General features: G+C 34.7%; 1 protein-coding gene across 1 annotated transcript; it reads left to right on the top strand.

Moving 5' to 3' along the window:
• The first annotated feature begins 6,538 nt into the window (after positions 1-6,538).
• LOC125058842 lies at positions 6,539-22,164 on the top strand. Its single transcript, XM_047662988.1, has 11 exons — positions 6,539-6,647; positions 8,130-8,709; positions 9,938-10,094; positions 10,406-10,568; positions 12,201-13,115; positions 14,607-14,832; positions 16,010-16,448; positions 17,596-17,722; positions 18,723-18,834; positions 21,118-21,279; positions 22,019-22,164. The coding sequence occupies exons 2-11, from the start codon at positions 8,146-8,148 to the stop codon at positions 22,109-22,111; spliced, it is 2,958 nt and encodes a 985-aa protein (XP_047518944.1). The 5' UTR covers positions 6,539-6,647; positions 8,130-8,145; the 3' UTR covers positions 22,112-22,164.
• Positions 22,165-23,988: the final 1,824 nt, after the last annotated feature.

Raw genomic sequence — 23,988 nt, forward strand, 5'->3', positions numbered from 1 at the left:
TTGATCCTTATCAAAAAAATTACCAACGTTTCACATAAACTACACTTTAATGGCATGTCCACCAAAAAAGCATGGTGGATTGGTGTTCTCCTGCCTTTTCTCTCGAATAGTTTACTACTATGTAATATAACAAAAATCTTAGCCACAGCAACGCTTGGTCGAGTCTACTAGTAGTTTATAAAAATCGGTTATCTGTAAAGTCGGTTTACTGACGATAGTTGAACGTGACAACGTCATAAGAAAATACTGAATGGTTGCATTTTTCAAAAGAAAATTTTAATTTTATTTGTTTGATAGATATTTTGTATGGATATTGAGAAGGAGGTAAATGGAAATCACAATTGAATTGATCAAGTTATTTAATTATTATAGTTACTTATGGTGCGTTCCACTAAGCGCTCACGACGATCAAAATGCTCCTTTAGCCATTCCACATACCGACCGCGGTCGTTGTGGTCACGGCGAAAACGTCACTCATGACGTTATGACTAATGCTCACGCAACGCTCACAACGACCCATCTAAAGAGGTGGGTCGTTGTGAACGTTGAGAATAATTTGGCGCAATTTTTGAAATTTTGTTTTGAAATATGACAAATAATAATATTATTATATTCAAAGCTTAAAGATGGCGACAAGAAAAATCACATTTTCATAGTCAATAATACGTGGCCTAAGTTGTCGGTTTTCACGATTATAATTTTTTATAATTGCATCCCATTCTTCATCTGAGCTAGATGAACTAGTTTCTGGAGCTTTATTGCGATGCATAAGCAAATATCCAACTGCCGTCAAAGCCATTTCGATTATATTTAAACTTAAGTTGTTTGATAACTTCACCAAAATTATTTATAAAATATTCAATTATTCTTCACTTTTAACATAAATAAATTTAAGTCACAAATATTAAAACTTATTGTTTATGATTACCTAACCTCCTTAAAATTCTACTATTTTCAAACTTGACATTTGTAATATTTACAAATTAAATTAGTTAATTAATTAATTACTAATTAATTTAATTAGTTAGTTATTATGTCAATTTTGCACTTCAAGCCTAAAATTAGTCTACAAAAAAATTAACAAATATTGGTCTCTGTGGTGTAACTTTAAAGTTGGCAACACTTCGCTGTACCGTATCAGATGGACTTTTTGGCGGGAAGTCAAACTAAGCGGGTGTTTTAAATTTTGCGTTTTTTCAATAATTAATTTTTTTGTATATAATTGTTCTTTTTTTTTCTGTAAATAGAAAATTTGTAACATTTTGTGAATAGTAGATAATAATGAGTGAAAACAGCGCCGGGGGGCGGGCCCCCGGTGACAAAGACGCCAAGAAAAGAAAATTAGAGGTGACTAATGAAAACTATAAAGTGTTCACTAAACCAAATTATAAAAGACAATTTCCAGACAACCACAGCACGGATTGTGTGGTTTATGTGGAATCCCAAGAAGATGAAAAGTTAGGGAACAAAAATCCCATCACGTTAACTAAATTATTCACGGACAATGTTAAAGGAATAGTGGGAGTACACCGAGTGAATGCTCACAAAATCGGCATCACTTTTAAAAAACCAGCTCCGGCCAATAATTTCCTAAAACTGGACAGTTTTTTAGGAAGACACAAATTTAAAGCTTTTGTTCCATCTCACCTGACTGAAGCGACGGGCGTCATACGATATGTGCCCAAGGAGCTAACAAATGCGGAAATATATAAGAACATAATGTGCGACACGGAAGTGATTTCCGTTAAAAGATTCATGAAAAAAGTTGACGGAAAACTGGTCCCGCTCGGCACGATTTCAGTGACTTTTGCTGCCACAACGCTGCCCCAATATGCATATATACAGATGTTCAGATACCCGATCCACACCTACATTCCACCACTGCTGCAATGCTTCAGATGTTTCAAATTCAATCACTCAGCTCGAGTTTGTCGCGGAGAGCAAATGTGCTCGTCATGTTCCGGCCGGCACTCCTACAAGGAGTGTGATGTAGATGAAATTATATGTATTAACTGTAATGGCAATCATTTGGCAATCTCCAGGGATTGCCCCATTAAAAAGAAGAAAATGGAGGAAAAAAAGAATAAATATCTTAATCTCAACAGAAGTTATGCCACTGTGGTGAGTACAGCTCCCATAGCCCCTCAGATGTTAGACCCTAAAGAGTTTCCGGCTATTACTAAGCCAAACAATAAAAATGTGACTACAGGCCCGTTCAATGCACAACAAATTCTCAATAACGACATTATCATTAATGCCATAGTAAAATCACTTATTACTCTGGGTAATGATAAAAACGACACACCCATTACAAATAAAAAAATTAAAGAAATACTTTTAGCTAATTTATTAAACTAAATAATGGATACATTTTTAAACATAGCACAGTTTAATATACAAAGCTTACAGAGTAAGAAAGCCTTATTGAATAATTTTTTATCGAAACATAATATTGATATCTGTTTATTAAATGAAACTTGGCTTAAAAGCACTAGTATAATTCCAAACTTTGCACCATATAATTTTATATATAAAAATTCAGTTAATACCCATAATGGTGTGGGTATACTAATCAAACAAAATTTACAGTATGATATAGTTAACACTACTTTTCATGAATCCGTTCAAAATATCTGTGTAGCTGTAGAAACATCTATGGGCAAATTGCACATTCTTTGTGTATATTGCCCTCACAATAGTGATGTCAACAGGTTTAATATTCGCACAATGAAAAAGGTTTTACTTGAAGTACCTAAGCCATGTATAATAATGGGAGATCTAAATGCACACCATATAGTTTTTGGATGTCAATCAAATAATAGTAGAGGCAATAGTTTATACAATCTCATTGATGAACTAGACTTGTGTATTTTGAATGATGGGAGTGCTACAACTGTTCAAATTCCAAACAGAAATGCATCTGCTATTGATGTTACTTTGGTTAACCCAGCAATAGCTCCTCTTTGTGAATGGCGAATTCATGATGATTCAATGGGCAGCTACCACTATCCAACTCAGGTTGTTGTCAATGTAAAACCATCCACATATGAAGTCCGGCCTGTGGAAGAAAAATACATATATTGTAAGGCTGATTGGACTGAATATTATAATTTATCTGAAACATCTTTTTGTCAGTTAGACACTGAAAATACAGAACCAATTGCTTTATACAATAATTTTATAAATATTTTGTGTGACATCAGATCAATTACTATACCTAAACAAAAGTCTAGACAAACTGTGAAAGTCATGAGGAAACCTGTTCCCTGGTGGAACCAAACATGTGATGATGCAGTTCGAAAGTCCAAAAAAGCCCTGATACAGTATAGAGCTTCACCTAGCATTTCTAATTTTATAGAGTACAAAAAAGCAGATGCTCAAAAGAAAAGAATACTTAAAGAAGAAAGTATTAATTCGTGGCACAACTTATGTAGTAGTTTCAATAGAATGACACCTGTTTCTAGAATATGGGGTTACATGAAAAGGTTCAAGAGAATAGGTTCATGTCATGATAGATTTTTCAATGATGAATGGGTGCCTTCATTCCTAGATAACATCTCTGATTCAAATCAAATAAATTTAAACAATGTAAGTGGTATTTTAAATGATTCATCTGAAAATAACAGTAATTCCTTTCTGAATAAACCATTTACATTAAATGAATTGTACATATCCCTCAAAAGCAGAAAAGATACAACACCAGGGTTGGATAATATACCATATATTTTAATTAAAGAACTACATCCTAATGCTATAGAAATCTTATTAAATATTTATAATATACTATGGGAAAACTTGTTAATACCAGATTCATGGAAAACTCAGTGCATCATTCCCATCTTAAAGCCAAATAAAACTGCAAATAATCCATCATCATACAGACCCATTTCATTATCATCGTGTTTAGGTAAACTCTTTGAGAACATGCTAAAGATTAGATTAGATTATTTTGCTGAATCGGAAGGAAAGTTACCAGATATTCAGTTTGGATTCAGGAAAGGTAGAAGTTGCTCTGAAAGCTTTGTATCTTTCATTGCTGATCTCAAAAAAGCTAAGATTAGTCACTCTAATGTTGTTTGTGTCTTCTTAGATGTTAAGGGTGCATTTGATAATGTTGATATTGAGAGCCTAATCAAAATTTTACATAAATTGAGTATACCAGGAAAAACTCTAAATTGGATTTTCAATTTCCTGCACAACAGGACTATATATGTTAAATTTAATAATAAGTTACATGGACCTAAACAGGCCAATAAAGGAACAATGCAAGGTGCAACTTTGTCACCATTGTTGTATAACTTGTATACATCACAAATACTGGATTATGTAAATATACCCCAGGTTAAAATATTGCAATTTGCAGATGACTTACTTTTGTATAGTGAAAATCAAAGTTTAAACATAGCGGTTAATAGCATAAACACTGCATTAAATAAACTTCAGACTTATTACAGAAATTTTTTGAAATTAGAAATAAGTTCAGAGAAAAGCTCAGTTTTAGTATTCAGTAAAGATCCATTTGCACACACTGTAAATATTTCCTATAACAATGATAAAATCCCTATAGTTAATCACCATAAATTTCTTGGTGTAGTAGTGGATGACAAATTAAAATTTGATAAACACATTCAGTACATATGCCAAAATGCCATGAAAAGCATTAATGTAATGAGAAGTTTGGCAGGTACTTTTTGGGGTTCAGATCCAAAAACTTTGAACATGCTGTACATAAGCATAGTCAGAAGTCATTTTGACTACAGTTCCTTAGCTTATATGAATGCAAATAGTACATTACTAAGAAAACTGGATGTGATACAAAATATTGGACTGAGAGTAATAAGTGGAGCTATGCGCACCACTCCTATAAACAGTATGGAAGTAGAAAACTGTATACCTCCACTGTGCTTGCGACGCTTACAGTTGGCTGAGCGATTTTGTTTGAAGGAGCTGGCAAATGAGAACAGTGTTATTCTTGGTAGAGTCTCTTATCCTGTAGAAATAACTCAGTCAATTGAAGCAAGCAGCATCTCAATAAATACACTGATTTCAGGCTTGTTACCTGAAATTCCAACCATAATGTCATATATTAAAAACTTGACAAATAATATGCTCACAAGTAATAAGTGGCCAATTTACAATAGCCCTTATAACTCTTTACTGAACTACTTAAATATTCAATGTAATTTAGACTCTGTTAAAAATAAGTTTGACTTTTTACAATTTCTAAGTGATAAATCAGAGTTTTATATTATATATACTGATGGTTCCAAATGTGAGACTGTTAAGGCAGCATTCTATGACCCACAAATGAAATTAACTAAATGCTTGAGATTACCTATAACTTGTAGTATATTCACTGCTGAGGCTTGGGCAATATTAGCTGCTTTAACATATGTAAATAGTAATGTAAATAATGTAAATATTTTGGTTGTAAGTGATTCTAAGAGTGTTTTAACAGCATTGGGTAATTGTAGCTTAGGATATAAACAGAATTATATTGTATATAAAATTAAGGATTTACTGTACAATTTAGAAAAGCATGTAGAATTTGTATGGGTACCCTCCCACAGTGGTATAACTGGCAATGAGGTTGTGGACGAGGCGACTCGTCGGGACCATGACGATGATTTAACAGACTCTTTCAAAGTGCCTTTCACAGACTATTATACGCAGATAAAGATTCATCTCAAGAGAAGATGGAAAGAATATTGGAACTACAATACAGAGGTATTAAATAAAGGACAATGGTACTCAGAAATACAGAGAGATTTACCAATGATCCCGTGGTATAACAGCTTCAAATACATTAATAGGAAGTTCATAACGTGCATTAATCGCTTACGTGTAGGACACTGCTGTGTTCCAGCACATCTCAAGAGGAAGAAAATCATTCTTGATGATAATTGTACATATTGTTCAAAGGAAAATGCCGATATAAAGCATGTCTTGTTTGAATGCGAAACGTTTAACATCCAACGTTTATTACTTGCAAGTGTCATTAGTGATGTCGCAGAAGAAAATTCATTAAGTGTTCCCCGCCGCCCTCAAGATTTACTATCTTATCGTGCTTTTTTCTTACCTGTGTTTAAATTTATTTCAAACACAGTTGAACAAATTTAATTACATAGAGTTAGTTGAAATATTTCCAATTGTATACAATAGTTTTGTATTAAGTTATTTAGTTTTAATATATTATACTTAATTTGGATATAATTACAATTTGTATTAACGTAATAGCTTAAGAATGTTTATGCTAATATTATATTTATTATTTATGGTATAAATGTAACATTTGCACGTTACCATTACATACTTTTAAGGACCTTATGTAATTCTATGATTCCGACTGAAGGACTCTGTATCCATGGTTATGAAATAAATTATTAAAAAAAAAAAAAACCGTATCAGATGTGAGGTTTATCTTTAATAAAATATAAACATAAAGAATAATATTATTACAATAGAAATATATATTGCAATAGACTGTCTTCTTGACATTACCTGAATCACTGGTCCACCATATCTATGGCCGTTGCCATGACAACGAAACATCAACACATAAGAAAATGTCGGTGTCATCGGGTTAGGAAATAAATACTGAGTAAGATTTAGTGCTTTAAGAATTAATAGTTTTAATGAAACTCATGGTAAGTTATTTTTTAATAATTATTATATTATATTGACTATTAATATGACATTAAACATTACATGAAGCTCGACAAATCGATATAGTAGACGTAAAAAATTATGTTTATGAAAACGAAATGTGTTGAAATCATTTAAGTACTACTGGCGAACATCGTACCGCCTAACTGTCGATTCTTTATTTTTTTTAAATACTTATTCTGCTATTCGGGACACCGGTCTAGCTAGTAAGATAAAAAAAACGAAAGTTAATAAGACAACAAATACATTATGTGAAAAAATAAAAATTTACCTTCCCGGAACCCCTCCACTAACACTTGAACTTTATGATATGGTATTAAAGTTCAAATTGACTTTTAAGTATTATTACGAATATTTTGTATGGGAATATAGAAAAGTGTTTGTTTTTAGACGTTTTCACTCAATTTTTTTTAATTTTTCTCTCCGTAAGAACAATCCTCGTACTTCAAGGAAAGAAAGAATAAAAAAAGAATTGGCCAAATTGGTCCAGGCGTTGTTGAGTTATGCGCTTACCATTTTGCGATTCAATTTTATATTATAGATAGTACACATTTCCCTGCCAATTTGTTATTACGCAGTATTGAAAATATATGATTTAGCGATATCTGATTATTATTTTCTGGCACGAACATATTTTTTTATACGTTACATTATGAAATCTAATTTTCATAAATTTCAATTGATTTAACCAATAGACAATTAAACTCTAATATAATAAAGAGGAAAGTAGTAATAATAATCTACTGAAACGACTCTAAAAATTCTTTTACCAATATATTAATTAATTATAAGTGTCATGAATAAATAAAAAATATTGGTTGTTTGTAAAGTAGGTTTACGATCGAGATGTTTACGTGATAACGTCTTATTGGTGATATAAGTTTTTGGGAAATAAGGAATTAATGAAGATAACAATTTTTTCAAATTTTAAATTACATCTATCGTTTTATTCACACTTTTGATGATAAATTTCGGGTGTAAAATGACAAGTTTACTTATTCGACTATGATATACATTTTTCTTCATACATTCACGGAATGACTGGCAGCGCTCGAGATGAGACGGGAGATCGGTCCGTCTCTCTCTCGTTATACCTGCGATCGCGCTCGTGAGGTTTTGGTGTGACACAAGTTTCTGAACATGTCACCCGACTAAAACGATTTTAAAGACGTTATCACGTCAAAATCTGTATCTGTTTCATGATATGTGTCAATCTAATAGGCAAATAAGTGATCAGCCTGTGCCTGACACACGCGTTAACTTTGGGTCTAAAGCAAGCCTGTTTTACTCACGATGTTTTCCACCACCGTTCGAGCGAATGATAAATGCGCACATAGAAAGAAAGTCCATTGGTGCCAGGGATCGAACCTATGACCTCAATGATGAGAGTCGCAAGCTAAAGCCACTAGGCCAACACTGCTATACTGCTAGTTAGTTATAATTGGGTAAAAACTATTTTGCAGGTGTTTAAGTAGAACAATGCAGTCGTCAAGGAAAACAGTTGCCAAAAAAGTAAAAGAAAAAACGCAAGATGACATTCCTATCAAGAAACAAGATGAGAAATTAAAGAGAAGCGTATACAGTGTCACCACACCACGTTCTGTTCCCCAAAAATCAAGTACAGCGGATATTTATTCTCGACAAAAAAGCGCTTTAAATACTAAAAAATCTACGACGAATTTAACTAGTACGTCATTGAAAGATATAAAACAATTGAAGAGTAAATATTCGCCAATTCCCGCCACGTCAAAAATCGAATCTGTCAAGCCAAGGACAAAAGTGTTGCCATTTTCGGTCGCGGTAAATTCGCCGATAGCGAAACGAAAAATTATCAAACAGGAGTCGGCGATCGAGGCCCAAAAGAAACCTGACGAAGTAAAGGTTGATAAGGAAAGACAAAGGAAAAATACTAGAACGTTAGAAGACCACGAAGTGAAGGTTTTAAATGAAGTGGATAATAATAGTGAAATGATTAATTTGACAAAGAAATTAAAAGCTCAATCGAAGGTTTTTTACGTTGATTTAAATGGGGATCAGTCTAAGGTTAGATTTTAATTTTTTTTAAAGTATTAATAAAAACTTCGGGGTGTTGTGGGTACCTAGATTACAATTATTCAGTGGTACATGGTACATGTTTAAAACAATTTAAAAAAAAGAGTGGTTATTTTTTTATTTGTTTTAGTGTTATAATGAAACACAAACCGTATAACGCTAAAGACTCACGACGCGGTTTTCACCCGCCGTGGTTGCGGGTCCGCAGCCTTTGAAGAATATATTTACGTAAAAAATTAAAGCACATTTCACGACGCATTTTACGCCCGGAGCGTGTGCGATTATTTGCAGGTCCCGCTGCACCGACGCCCATCTTGTACCGGCGGGCGGGGGTCGCGGTCCCGCAGCCGCGGCGGGTTGAACCTGCACCAGTGGAACTTTTCTCTCATCGTCCTTTAACTAATTAATAAGAGTAATAAATAATCCATAACGATCTCTTTCCGCAATCAGTGAATGCACCCAGAACCTTTTAGGCCTTCTTTTTTTAATTCTTCTGTGAAGTAAGTATAACGCAACAGCTTGTTTCTGGTGTGATTCCATGGCGGCGATTCCAACGGCCCGTATTGCAATAATCAACCGCCAAGTTTGCGAGCGAAAATCACAACCGCGACGTAACCGCACAAACCTCCGGTCTCGTGAGTTTTGAAAATAAAACTCCTTTACGCCACCGAGGCGGGCGCGGGTAAAAACCGCTTCGTGAGTCCTTAGCCTAAGACATTTAGTATGCGTGCATGTATGAGTGTGTCTGACACACCTTCGACTTTTTTTGTCTAAGGCATGTCGGTTTTCCTTACCATGTTGTCCTTCCCGTCCGTACCGTTAGCAGTGTTAAATGTGCACATAGACAAAGTCCCAGGGTTGAGTCAAGTTTAACCAATTAGGACAAAACTGAGGGTTAAACAATCAGTTAATAATGTTACTTTTTTTTATTTTTATGATTGGGCAGTTCACACCAATTGACCTAGTCCCATGCTAAGCTGGTGAAGCTTGTGTTATGGGTACTAGGTAACTGATATACATACATATTATAGATAGATAGACATATAAATACATATTTAAACACCCAAGACCTAAGCACAACACCAAATGCTCATCACATCGATGTTCGTCTCAGCCGGGGATCAAACCCGGGACCCATGGATTCGCAGTCAGGGGTACTAACCACTAGACCAATGAGTCGTCAAAATATATCATTCGTCGTTTTTAAAATATATTACAGGATAAGGAACCAAGTGAAGAAGAAATGAGTTATGAAGACGATTTTGAGAGTTACGAGTCCGATTTCGACTCGTACCACAGTTCCACTCACACTGAAGAATCGTTGAGTGAGAAAGAGACAGAGAAGCAGTTGAAAGAAGAGAGTATGCTTGATTCTGGTAAGAGTTAGAATAACAGGTCAGATATTACATAATCATTAATTCATATAACTTATAAAAGAAATGCTTCTAATTTTATATTTACTGCCAGTTCTCAAATCAAGGGCGTAGAACGGAAGAGAAGAACTGGCAATAAACTCTCCGCCGCTCTTTATAATCGCCAAGTTTTTTTTTCACATTGTTTGTAAGGAGCTGCAACCATTACCACCATATTCTACATTATATGAGGGTAACTTAGAATTTTTTTTCTGATAGAAATTGATAGGTCATACAATTTTTACCGTAGTCTAAGTCACAAACCAACTCTTTAGGCACCTTCGACCTGCGCGAGCGATCAGCGAAAACAATGCCAATGGAATTCATAATAGAAGATACAGAGAAGAGAACGTCTCTAACAGATGAAGGGTTTCAGGATATGTCCAGTTCGAGTGCTGTGTCCAGCATGAAGACTGTGCACGTGGAAATTCTAGAACGGTAAGTTTGTATAATTTTTGAAGTGAAACTTCTTAAGGCGTATGTGGGTAAAATTTGTACGGATGAAACGCAATAGTAATAAATTAGCGTCACGAAGATGTGCAGCATTTTTGTCGAAGAAGGGAAGGGAGGGAAAGGGGAGAGAGCGATTGAGACCGATTGAGAGAGAGTGAGAAAGGACGAACGTAGCAGTAAGCAAATAGCCATTTTTTTTTTTTTAAAGACCATTCACACCAATTGACCTAGTCCCATGTTAAGCTGGTGAAGCTTGTGTTATGGGTACTAGGCAACGGATATACATACATATTATAGATAGACATACATATAAATACATATTTAAACACCCAAGACCTAAGAACAACACCAAATGCTCATCACGTCGATGTTCGTCTCAGCCGGGGATCGAACCCGGGACCTATGGATTCGCAGTCAGAGGTACTAACCACTAGACCAATGAGTCGTCGAGCCATGGAGCGAGAGTAGGGAGCAAGCAAGTGAGAAAGATCGAGAGAGAGAGTGAGATAGAGCGAACGTCGCATCACGCACAGTGCCATGGAGCGAGAGGTGGGAGAGAGCTATAGTGAGAAAGATTCAGGGAGATAGATAAAAAATACACGTCATTGGTTGATATTCGTTTAGTAGTTACATATTAGAACTTTAGATGGCAATTATGTCGCATAAATTCTTAGGGTTCATTTCATAATTAATATAAGTAGCAGCGAGTACCGGATAAATAACTAATCCGCTGTTTTGCTAATATTTTTATTGTATTTTAATTTTTTGTAACATCGATATTTACCATACTTGTCATATAATTTATATAATATATATCAATCGCTTATACTGGGAATAAATAAGGCGCAACTGCGTTTCTCTACAAAAGAAACAACATTTAAAGCCTATATTCTAGGATTTATAAAGTAAAATAATATAATGAAAAAAATTAAAATATCTTACTTATATTATGTCAAGTGACATAAATTAAACATCGTTGATCAGACGGCAAAGACAACATTACAAAAGAGTTTATATAAAATACAATATAGACAAGAGTTTGTATAGGAATGTTTTCCTTACATATCTTAATATATATAAATTACGTGTCACGTTGTTTGTCCGCTATGGACTCCTAAACTACCGAACCGATATCAATCAAATTTGCACACCGTGTGTAGTTTGATCCAACTTAAAAGATAGGATAGCTTACATCTTAAATTATACGCGCAATATTATTTTATTGCAAAACATTTGTTTTTTATTTGATAGTCACAATTCTAACAGATGGCGCTGTGTTGAAAGTAACAACGTTTCACATAAGCTACAATTTTATGACATAAGCACCAAAAAAGCATGGTGGTCCCCATTACTGGTGTTCTCCTACCGTTTCCCTTGAATAGTTTGCTACTAAGTAATATAACAAAAACCTTAGCCACAGCAACGCTTGGCCGGTTTGCTAGTATATTATAAAAGATAGCTTGTCACGTATACTGTAAATATCTTACAATATATGTGATAAACTTCAATAAATAAATTACAAGACAGACGACAAAAAGTCATCAAATATCTGTAAACAAAAATGAAAAAGGAATGAGGAAATGGCTGGCTTAATTAAGTTATGAATTATGATTTCAGACCTCTATTCATCGACTTCACGAAATCAAAGGAAAACAGAAGAAAACGACGCATTTGTGACAAACAAAAGCAACGGGCTAAAGATATTTTAAGCATGGTAACACTGCACCAAATGTCATTTACACTGTTCGAAATGAAACCGATTCCCTACGAGTTATATATGGCAACATTTGGTCGTGCTAATTACACCCAAGTTGCTGTTCAAACGTTTGATGATGGTATCACTGAGGAGGTACAAACTGACGAGATTGAATATGGCAATAAATGGACGCAATATCCAATTAAATTTACCAAAAATACTGTTCATTTAAGTAATGTTAAAACTAAAAGAGATTCTAATGAAATTGAACTTAAAATTAATAATTTAATCAAATATAATCAAGAAACTGATGGTAATGTCGATGAAGATTATAAAAAAAATCCCCTAAGAATATATTTAGAACAGAAAGATGGCGCTGGTGATGACAAAATGCTGCCATATGACATTTATATGTCAAAAACTAAATGCGACTACAATGTAAACAAATTACGCAAATTTCTAAAGAAAGTTGATGGTAGAATATCCAATATTTTGAGTAGAAATACTGGCAACACAACAACAAATTTAATTGCAACGAAAAAATATCCATTTAGTAGTGGTTATATATCAATTTCAAGTAAAGAATTAAACAAATTCAAGCTATTGCAAAGCACAAAAATTGTCGGTGTAGTGTTTTCAGAGACAAAAACGAATTTAGTAATTACAATACATGGTAACACTGAAGTTACGCTCAATCACAATTGTGTTGTATGTCTATGGGACTTGAATGTTGCTATATTAGAACCCATTAAAGTGTTAATTAGCAAAGAACAGGTAGAAATTGGGAGATTAAGAGGAAACTTTGATGATATATTTGTGGCTGCGCTTAGAGATGGGTGAGTTTTATACCAGTTCAGGTATATTTAGCTTCGAGACTCGCCTTTTGCTGATGTTTCTGATAGAACTCTTACAGGATATTAAAATTGTCATCTCTTACTCATTCCGAAGGTCTAAAACCAGCAAATTTTTCCGAATTTCTTCTGCAAAAACCAACGTAAGATTTCTGACACCTCTCTTTCGAATTCTTCGCGATTGTAACGTATTAAACAGTACTTATCCTATATATATATAGCTGGATATATTCGGTAGTGGGCTGATCGGTTTTAAAAATCATTGCTAAGTGTCAATCTCGAACCTAACCCGCTGTTTTGCTGGTAATTTCTTTTTGTGCTTAGCAAGAATTTCTGGTATTTTTATTTGATTTGATTGAATTTTTTTGTTTAACTAAATTGTCATACATTTTAGATAAAAGATTTATTTAGTACCATGTTAGTCGGTGCTGATTCTCACCCTAGAAACTACGCAAGCCTGCATACATAGCAAATTTTTTTGAAACCTCATTTTCATTTGTGCTACAAGTACAGGCCATTTAAAACTATTTTATAACAAACTTCAAACGCTTGTGTGCTTCTTCTAATCGAAATGAATTCATGTTATGTATGTTCCCTGAATGAACCTTATTACTTAGGGTTAGTAGAAGTCCACGGTGAAAGAAGAACGCTGGAGTTTCATCCCTTTGTAGTTGACATCTCCAGTTGCCTCACTGCACTATTTGGTTTTTTTTTTTTTATAGAACGGGGGACAAACGAGCAGGAGGCTCACCTGATATTAAGTGATACCGCCACCCATGGACACTCTCAATGCCAGAGGGCTCGCGAGTGCGTTGCCGGCCTTTTAAGAATTGGTACGCTCTTTTCTTGAAGGACCCTAAGTCGAATTGGTTCGGAAATACTTCAGTGGGCAGCTGGTTCGTCATTTCTTTTAAAGCAAAGGAGTGGAACTTCCCCTTCCATCTACACTACACAGTATAATTATAGGTTCATTAATGCGGTGATTGAATAGGCATCTCCTGGACAGGTCACATCTCACTTAACATCGGGTAGATTGTGGCAAAGTCTGTCCAGATCTGAATTAAATAAATATAGTTTAAAAAAACTATAACACACGCTTTTAAAGCACATCAAACTAAAAAGTGAAAAATAATTCCTAATTTAGGCTGAAAATGGTAATGAACAAAAAATACTGGTATTATTGTGAAAAAGCGTGGGGCGCTCTGTGCCATATTTTTCGTCTATAGAGCAACCCAATTATTATTTTTCGGATTATTGCATTGTCATCGATCTTTGACAGGTGCGCAAAATTTGAATAAAATCTGTCCGTTTAAAGTGGGTCAAAATCGAGTCCGAAGGAGTCGGTTACATACATACATACATACATATATACATACAGGTGAAGCTAATATAAAGCGTGTAAAAAGAAGAAATTTTGCAGTCGAATTTTAAGTTTATTCATGACTAACAGCAATATAGGTAACACCATTTTTCTAGAACAGTGCATTTGTGGGATCTATCTGAAGATGCAAATTGGAATTTCGGATCTGGCAACACTCATGACGATGTAAAGAAAGTTACGAATTACAAGTTACGTCAATCTGCGTATACGAGTAGCGCCTCAAATTTAGAATTGGGCCATACGTTGGATATAATTGTAGGTTTAGAATTCGTTTCTGGCAACACAATGATTTTGGAAAATGGAAATAAACTTTTGGGACAGGTTAGTAAAGAGGTTTTAGTATTCAATTTTAATATCAAAGAGGTACTAGATTCTCTTGTGCGACCTAGCCAACTGTGGGCTTGACTCCCGGTGGGGGTCTTCCCTGGGAGATACCATCTCCAATTGATTAAAAAAAGAGCATACTCCTTCAAAGGCCATTTTGGTGGCCCGTAGGCTCGATACCCCCCTATCCTATAAAAACCAATATTTTTGGTTGAAGTTGGGCATATTTGGAACTAAACAAGTAAAAGTAAACAGAAGCATGAACAATGTTTTTTACTAGGTGTATGTAAAAGTGTGCAGTGTTGGCCTAGTGGCTTCAGCGTGCGACTCTCATACCTGAGGTCGTAGGTACGATCCCCGGCTGTGCACCAATGGACTTTTTATGTGCACATTTAACATTTGCTCGAACGGTGAAGGAAAACATTGTCAGGAAACCGACATGTCTTAGACCCAAAAAGTCGACGGCGTGTGTCAGGCACTGGAGGCTGATCACCTACTTGCCTATTAGATTTAAAAATGATCATGAAACAGATTCAGAAATCTGAGGCCAAGACCTAAAGAGGTTGTAGCGCAGATTTATTTTGTATGTAAAAGTATGAATTATCTCATAGTTTTTTTACATATAAATTCTTATTGTGTATAAAGGATGAACAGTCCCACCAACCTAAAGTTATCATCGAGGTGCCTCATAGCCTAGCGGTCTTATTAAGTGGCAGCTAGGTGAGGGGTACCGGGTTCGATTCCCGGTTCGAGGGCAAGTTTTAATTTAATTTAAATTTGTTCTCGGCCTTTGGGAGGGTTGTGCGGTACCGGGCGAGTTGTTAAACCGTACATGGAGGACACGGTCGAATTTCTACTGACAAGCACGAATTAAAAAATCCTATACTTGACGCTGGCTAATGCACAAATCGTGCCAGAGCCATTAAAAAAATAAAAAAAGTGATCATCGAACAGTCAAGTGACTGGCCTGAAGATGTTAATAAAGTCGAGAAGTTATATGCTCAGCTGAAAACACTTCGTTAGCGCGTTTCAGAGTATGACGTCATCGTTGTGATTTGTAGGCACATAGGTGTCGCCACAATGATATCGACTATAATTATGCAGCGAAAATTCTAAAACAAATATTCCAAACTAAATATAAATGTAAATAAAACAATATTTAACTGTTTTTTAGATTTGTGTGTTGCTACAGCGTGGAATTGTGATTATTTATTCAATAATTCAAGAGAAAAATAAAAATACATCGCACGATTTGGGAAAGGCATATTGGTCGAAAATAAAACTAGAGAAGTATCAAGACATTAATATAAGCGACTATATTGTGCCAAATGAACTTAAAATGGATTTCAGTTTAAACAAAGCCAAGAAGCAACTAATCCATAGACGACAAGGGAAACATTTTTCGCGCCCAAAATCCGCCATGACACATGACAAAAGTGTTGCCAGTAATCTCACGCAAAATTCGAATTGGGAGAGTGGAATTGTGTGTAACGCATTGAAAATTGTCAATTATAATAATGTTGATAGATATTTGATTGGAAAAAATGGCGGGGAAGTTTTAATTTTGAAAAGAATTGGCGGGAATATTAACATTGACAGGTTGTATGTTACTGGTATGTATTGTCTTAAACTAAACATTATTTAATTGTTTTTGAAGTGAAACTTCTTTATCGGGGTTGGAAAAAAAAATTGTGTAACATTTTTTCGTTACGCGTCACATTTTCCGTTACGCGCCATCTTTTGAAGTGAAACTTCTTCATCGGCGTTGGAAAAAAATTTACACACATTTGTCACATTTTTCGGTTACGCGCCATATTTTTCTTGTCCCTACCACGGTTGATCCGAAGAGATTCGAAGCCATTAGTAACAAAAATATATAATAACGATAACAATGATAGTAATACTAATAATTCTATTACAATTAATGAAATTCTATAATAATCTTAGTACTACATAGTAGTACAGTAATAATGAAATAATTGTATTTGTATTCATGTCTATGATAATAAAAGCCTTTTGTTAAACTTTATCTAATTTAACTTTATTTAACCAATTTCTGTAAAGTTGCATATAGTAGATCATTTTTCGAAAAATAAGGTCATAAAGAAGTTTCACTTCTTACGTGTGTACACCTAGTACACGCACACATTTTTTTATTTAATATACAAATTGATGCGCAAATGTTTGCTACTTCATTGCATACACTGACAGTCCAGGAAATCGACTATTTATGTTTGTAAAACATATGCTATATATGTCAATTGTCAGAGCAATATTGTCAGGTGCATGTTATTAATCTATGGCAGTGTTTCCCAACACACGCCCCACAGCGGGGCAATTTTATAGTTAAGTTAGTTAAAAAAATTCTCTTAATTACTTCCTAAAACTTATCATACGAATTTTAGAGAGGCGGTGGGGCATGGCACAAAAAAGGTCGGATAACACTGATCTATGGCCTTAAAATAAAAAACGTAACTGTCAAAAACGTTTGTTAAATTTGCAAATATCTCTTAATTACCAACTATAAATACAGACACAGGTTGGGAAATTATAGTGGATGATACAACAAACAAAATATTTTAATATGTCCTAGAGTTTCATTTCGTCGGAAAAAAATTCGATCAAAATAATTTAAAAACAAGAAGCATCTTGTCTAAAGAACCGTTTTGGCGGGCTCTTGTTTTATACAGATAACAATAATACAATTCTTACACTGTCAAAGAGGTTTTAGTTTTATTTACATTGTTTGAAATGTTTTAGGTGATTCCTCAACTGTAACGGTTTTAGAAGCGTCGGGTCTGCCATACTTTTTAGCCGCCACCGATACGGGGACCATACATCTATGTTCTTTGTTGGAGGGCAGAGTTCTTCTTACACTGGACAGTCGGTAATTACAATATTTGATTATTAGTGCAGTCCATTTAAATTGTAATTATAAATATATTTTATGGGGCAAAGCGGCAGCTACACAATCTATTTTTATCTTGCAAAAACGTGCTATTAGGTAATTTATTGCTTGAAACCAGGCACTTCACTTAGAAATTTGTTCAAGGAAATCGATATTTTGACGGTACCTTCAAAATATCGATTTCCGGTAATATTAGTTCTCTTTTAAAAATCAGTGACATTCACAATAGGAATACAAGAAAAAAGGGAAAACTCTTCCAGCCATCTTACAGGTTGCAGAAAATAAATACTTCATTTATGGGCCTAAGTATACGCTGCTATAACATGATTCCTAGTGAAATATTAGAATTAGCCTTTAAACAGAATTAAAACACATATTAAAAAAACATTAATGTGTAAAGGTTACTACACAGTTAATGACTACCTAGAAGATAAAAACGCTTGGCAATAGTTCCATATATTGTTATAATTTGTTTTGTTATCTTTGAAGTGTTGTGAATATGTGTGTAATGGTGAATGTGGTAAATCAGAGAACAAATTTTCATTTTTTTTTTACTTTATGTAACTTTAATGACGTTGTGGTTTATTACATTTTCCTTTGAATAATTGTAATGTAGAGGGAGGGTAAAACTTGCTGAGTTTCTTGCCCGTTCTTCTCAGAACAAGGCCTCCTGGTAGTTTTGCGAACGGATGGCGTAGTCTTGCTCTTTCGCGAATTTTGTAAACGTTTTTGACATTCATAAGCATGATAAGCATGATCCGTGAGGTAGCTTTGGGTCTCACCCATTACTATATTTGGTTATCTACGGCTAAACGCACGAAAAAGGATGACTCATTGTCCTGATACGCTCATTGTACGTTTGCGCCGCATCTATCTCTCTTCCACTGTATGCAATTATTTCATCGATGTTCTGTTATAACGTTGTCACGTTAAACTATCGTCCGTAAGCCCACATAACAGACAAACATTTTTTTAATAGAAATTCTCCTGCAATTCCAATGGAAAAATGTCAGGCGGACAGCAAAGGTCGTTATTTGGGATCTGTGGCGGCTAAGCAAATTAATTATGATTGTAAATATATGGATTCTCAGGTATGTGTTAACGATAATATTTTAATATTTTAGACGACTCATTGGTCTAGTGGTTAGTACCCCTGACTTCGAATCCATGGGTCCCGGGTTCGATCCCCGGCTGGGACGAACATCGATGTGATGAGCATTTGGTGTTGTGCTTAGGTCTTGGGTGTTTAAATATGTATTTATATGTCTATCTATCTATGTATGTATATTCGTTGCCTAGTACCCATAACACAAGCTTCACCAGCTTAGCATGGGCCTCGGTTAATTGGGGTTGATTTTCCTTAAAAAAAAAAACATATTATTGTCTTTTATTGACATAACTTTCACACATTTGATAATAAAACAATTTTTGAAGTGAAAACTTCTTTAGCGGCGCTGAGCACTTTTTTGTATGGGTAAAAACTTTCAAACTTGCGTCAGGGTCACGTGATGCTGATCGAAAAAGCGTAAGATCGAGGGGGAGGGAGAGGAACTAGTATCTCCCACTCTTTCTACCGTGCCTGAGTGTACAGCGTCCCACGCGTATCCAAGGATGGTGACAGCTGATTGCTTGACTGTTGTGTAGTAAATACACTGTTGTGTATTCGTAAATGTGAATTGTTTAAATTATGGAAATCGAACAAAGTGAATCTATTAATGAAAAAAGTGATGATGAAGTAGTGAAAGAAAATGAGTAAGTACTTTATAAATTACTAGATGAAAAACTCTTACTTGGCTTTAAAAACAAAAATAACTAATAATAATAATAATAATTTATATAATTTTTTGTTTTTTAAATAACGATATAATATTATAAATTGTCATATTTGTGTACGATAGCGCAATAAATAAACATTGTATTCTACCTCATAAATGATAGTACTTTTATACTTATAATTAAACACAACGTTAATATTGAAGTTTTCACTTCTGCCGGCACTCCCGGAGTGCTAGTTAGTTTAGTTTTTTTTTTACCGGATTTAAGTTATGTACACAATTATTTTTCATAATTTTAAATTTAACCGACGTGCTTTACATCAAAAAACACCCCAATTTCAATACAGAAGACGGCCTAAAATTGTCAAACACCTGGGATCCAATAATCTCCAAATTAAAATCTCAAGATAAACAATCCGCGAAAATAGAGGACACCGTGAGCCATTTCTGCCAAAACCCTCCATTTTTTTAGTCAATACCAACTCGGGGAAACAAATACAGATAATGCAACTTTTTCTACAGCTGTGACACTTTTTGACATTCAACACCTTTTGTCTTCAGTCACCGTGACCACGCACGCTGTAAGGCAAGCGAAACGTCGGTTAAATTTAAAATTATGAAAAATAATTGTAAATATATAACTTAACCACGGATTAACTGGACGTTAAAAGAATTGTTTTATTTTAATATCAGCCATAATTCAGGCGCGCAAGGACGAAGAATTGGCGCGAATTATGACTTGTCAAATGCCAAAATGCATTTTTGACGTACGGGTGTTAAGTGGCTTGAGACAAAGTGAATTTTTGTCAGGCACTAACGCTAAACCAATTTGTATGGGAATTTGTGATTATATCTAAAACCCAAGGCGAGAGATTTAGAGGTTACTAGCTGATCCGGCAAACGTCGCTGCGCTTAGCGCTGAGCCTAAGACCCAGAAACCTGAGGTCCAGATCTAAAAAATTGTAGTTGCACTTTTTTTTAGAAGTTATAGAGTTCCAGCGCTGACCCTAACACCCAGAAACCTGAGATCCAGACCTAAAACATTGTAGATCCACTTTTTTTTTTAGAAGTTATAGAGTTCCGGTGCTGAGCTCAAGACCTATATAGTCTTACCCCACTAGAACATTTGTCTTCGTAACTCTTCTTTATTGACGAATAATTATCACGAAATGGATACAGAAACCTGAGGCCAAGACCTAAAACATTGTAGTTGCACTTTTTTTTTAGAAGTTTAAGAGTTCCAGCGCTGAGCATAAGACCCAGAAACCTGAGGCGCAGACCTAAAACATTGTACTTCCACTTTTTTTAGAAGTTTAAGAGTTCCAACGCTGAGCCTAAGACCCATAAACCTGAGGCCCAGACCTAAAACATTGTAGATCCACTTTTTTTTAGAAGTTATAGAGTTCCGGGGCTGAAGAGCCTCAAGAGCCCATATAGTCTTACCCCACTAGAACATTTGTCTTCTTAACTCTTCTTTATTGACGAATAATTATTTACGATACATATACAGAAAGTCAGAAACCTTAGGCCCAGACCTAAAAGCGCCCCATATACTGTATTTTTATTCATTTCAACTGAGATTCACAAATTTTGTTTCAGCTCTCAGTATCTTCGTTGGTCTGGTCTCAATGTGACCCATTCTATATAATGTCCACTGTGAATAACCGTTTGGATGTATGGAAACTGACCCATAGTGATATACGACCATACAAGGTGTATGAAAGAACGGCGAAGAGATGCATTGCCAGAGATCGGAACGTGGTAATTATTATTATTAATTCATCTATATATAATTCTTGTTTATATTTCTTACGATTAGTATTAGTTTTGTTAGTCTGGAATTTATGGTTTTTTATGGTGAAAGCCTGCTCCATATTTCTGCATTCGTCATTGTCTTGTCTATTCATCTTTTCTTTTGTACAAATCTTTAAATTTGATAACTAAGAAAATTTTGAAAATCGATGAAACGAAAAAGCGACAGTAAAAAGAGACAAACACATATGTTTCTAAGTTTTTTGAAGTGAAACTTCTTTAGACGCATGACGGTAATTTTTTTACGGATGAAACGCAATAATAACATTAGCGTCACGAAGATTTTCAGTTCTGATGTTTCAACTCAAAAGGCACCTCTTTTTAACAATTGTTTAGGTGGTAATCGTATTTCTGGGTAAACAAAATCACATCAGAGGGGCCTCATAGCCTAGCGGTCTTATTAAGTGGCAGCTAGGTGAGGGGTACCGGGTTCGATTCCCGGTTCGAGGGCAAGTTTTAATTTAATTTAAATTTGTTCTCGGCATTTGGGAGGGTTGTGCGGTACCGGGCGAGTGCCTAAACCGTACATGGAGGACGTGGTCGAATTTCTAAAGACAAGCACGAATTATAAAAATCCTATACTTGACGCTGGCTAATGCACAAATCGTGCCAGAGCCATTTAAAAAAGAAAACAAATCACATCAGTTATTCCAGCAAGTTTACTGCATAATTTTAATTATTTTTACAGGCCCTTCTAACCACAGATGGAGATGTAGAAATTCACAAAACTACTCAAGATAACAATATGGACGTCTTTGAAAAGTATATATCGTTATTATAGACAATATTCCTGATTGGGCGATTCATATTTCTAGCAATTTCTTATTAATTATTACATTAACGATTAGTAGCTAATTTGTATCTCTGTTTTACTAAACCTAACCGATAAACGCCAATAAATTTTAAACAATATTATTAAATAGAATTCAGCGTTTCGGGTCAAATCAGTTCAAACAACATCGGAGCGATGTGAAACAAAATGGCGGATTGTGATCAGCTGTTTTATGTTAAAATATATAGATTATTTCTTAATAGACGTGACTTATGTCAGAGACAAAATGATAATGTCCATTGTGTCAGTTAATTGAAGTGTATGTAACAATTCATAGGTTATAAATTATTACGCATTTTATCTCGATTCACAGCAAAATAACCTCGACATGGCGGTGCATCCCTCTTCACTGTACGAAATACATACCTAACTGTTCTCGCTTATCGTAATGTGTTCTTGTTCTATTAGCTATCCAGTGGTATAATATAATTTTCGATGTATGTTTGTTTGGTTTATGACGTAGATATTTAAAAACGTCAAAATTAAGTTAACTTATTATACTTTTTTCCCATTTTCGCTAACTAAAGTTGAACTAAAATTGCCTCAAATGGGATATCTAGGATTATCTGTATGAATTTTTTGGTATTGGGACTAGAGACAAAATGACTTTTCGACAATCGTTACCCGCTAAGGCTAACGATTTATAACAATACGATTTATATGGAGATGACAACCTGGCCACGTGACCATATTCACACAAATTCGTTTCTTTGTGTTTGTTGAACAAATTAAATGCAATTATCACTGTTTATGTAAGCGTAATAATTATCACTTTAATAAAAGTTTATTACTAAGAGGTTTTTTATTTGTTTTAATTAAATCATAGTTTATAAAATATAATGTTGTCTCTGATTTTCGAGTCTACAACTTTTCGAGTGATGTACAGTGCCACATACTTTTATTGGGCGGCGGCTGTAATTGGTACTACCTTCGCCATTTTGAAATTTCAGACTGATATTGTCAGTTAGCTCTCAAATACGACTATCTACCAACATCTAATAAAAATCCACCTAAAACGTAGACTGACTATAATGGTATAGACCAGGCATCAGCGTACAGCGTGTGAGATAGCGAAATGCGAATGATCGACATAATATGTCATATTTACAGTTTTAATTCATTGAAGATTGCTTATTATTGACCAAAATACACATTTGAATGAATAATTCTTGAACAAAGTTACCGAGTCGTGACAAAATAAACTACTTACCGATGAAAGGTTATGTTTCGTTCTTTACGTTCACTATAGCTTTTACAGCCAATTATGCAACAACTCACCATGACTGACACTTTAAATACACCTCTTATAAGAATAGTCTTAAAATATGGGTTTCACCGATTGATCAGTAAGCGGTGAAAACTTGTTTACCACCAAGCCCTTGGTGGGAAACAAATAAAACCCGATACGCAAATAGAGACAGAAAAACTGATACTCTGTTTCGCTCGCACTTAAGTATTTCACGTTAATGCCTTCTCTCTTTAGTTATTATTGTTATTTTAGAAGCTCATCTAGTTCTATACTCTATCTACGACCTAAAATGTTTTTATTTTTGCTGTGTCATTTCAAAATTTAAAATCTTCGTCATAGTGCCTGTTGTTCACATTTTTTTAAATTCTAATCTTTGACCTCAGATGTCAATAGAAGATAATATTTCATCTATATTTAGACTTGCTAAGTACCAATGCGTTAATAGAGACTGGTGAACTCTATTCCATTATTCTAGAAGCTACAAACAGCATTACAATCTCAATTGTGGCACTGCTTTTTTAGATTGGCTAACAGAACTGTTAAATTCCCAGCATCTTGCAGAACATTTTTGAAGTTA

This window comes from Pieris napi, chromosome 18, assembly GCF_905475465.1.
Source record: "Pieris napi chromosome 18, ilPieNapi1.2, whole genome shotgun sequence".
Lineage (NCBI taxonomy): Eukaryota > Metazoa > Arthropoda > Insecta > Lepidoptera > Pieridae > Pieris > Pieris napi.

Bases quoted from the DNA above. Each gene is read 5' to 3' on its own strand.
- LOC125058842 (XM_047662988.1), top strand. From the start codon at position 8,146: ATGCAGTCGTCAAGGAAAACAGTTGCCAAAAAAGTAAAAGAAAAAACG. The intron at 10,095-10,405 runs GTAAGAGTTAGA...CCAACTCTTTAG, and splicing joins AGAGAGTATGCTTGATTCTG to GCACCTTCGACCTGCGCGAG. The intron at 10,569-12,200 runs GTAAGTTTGTAT...TTATGATTTCAG, and splicing joins CACGTGGAAATTCTAGAACG to ACCTCTATTCATCGACTTCA.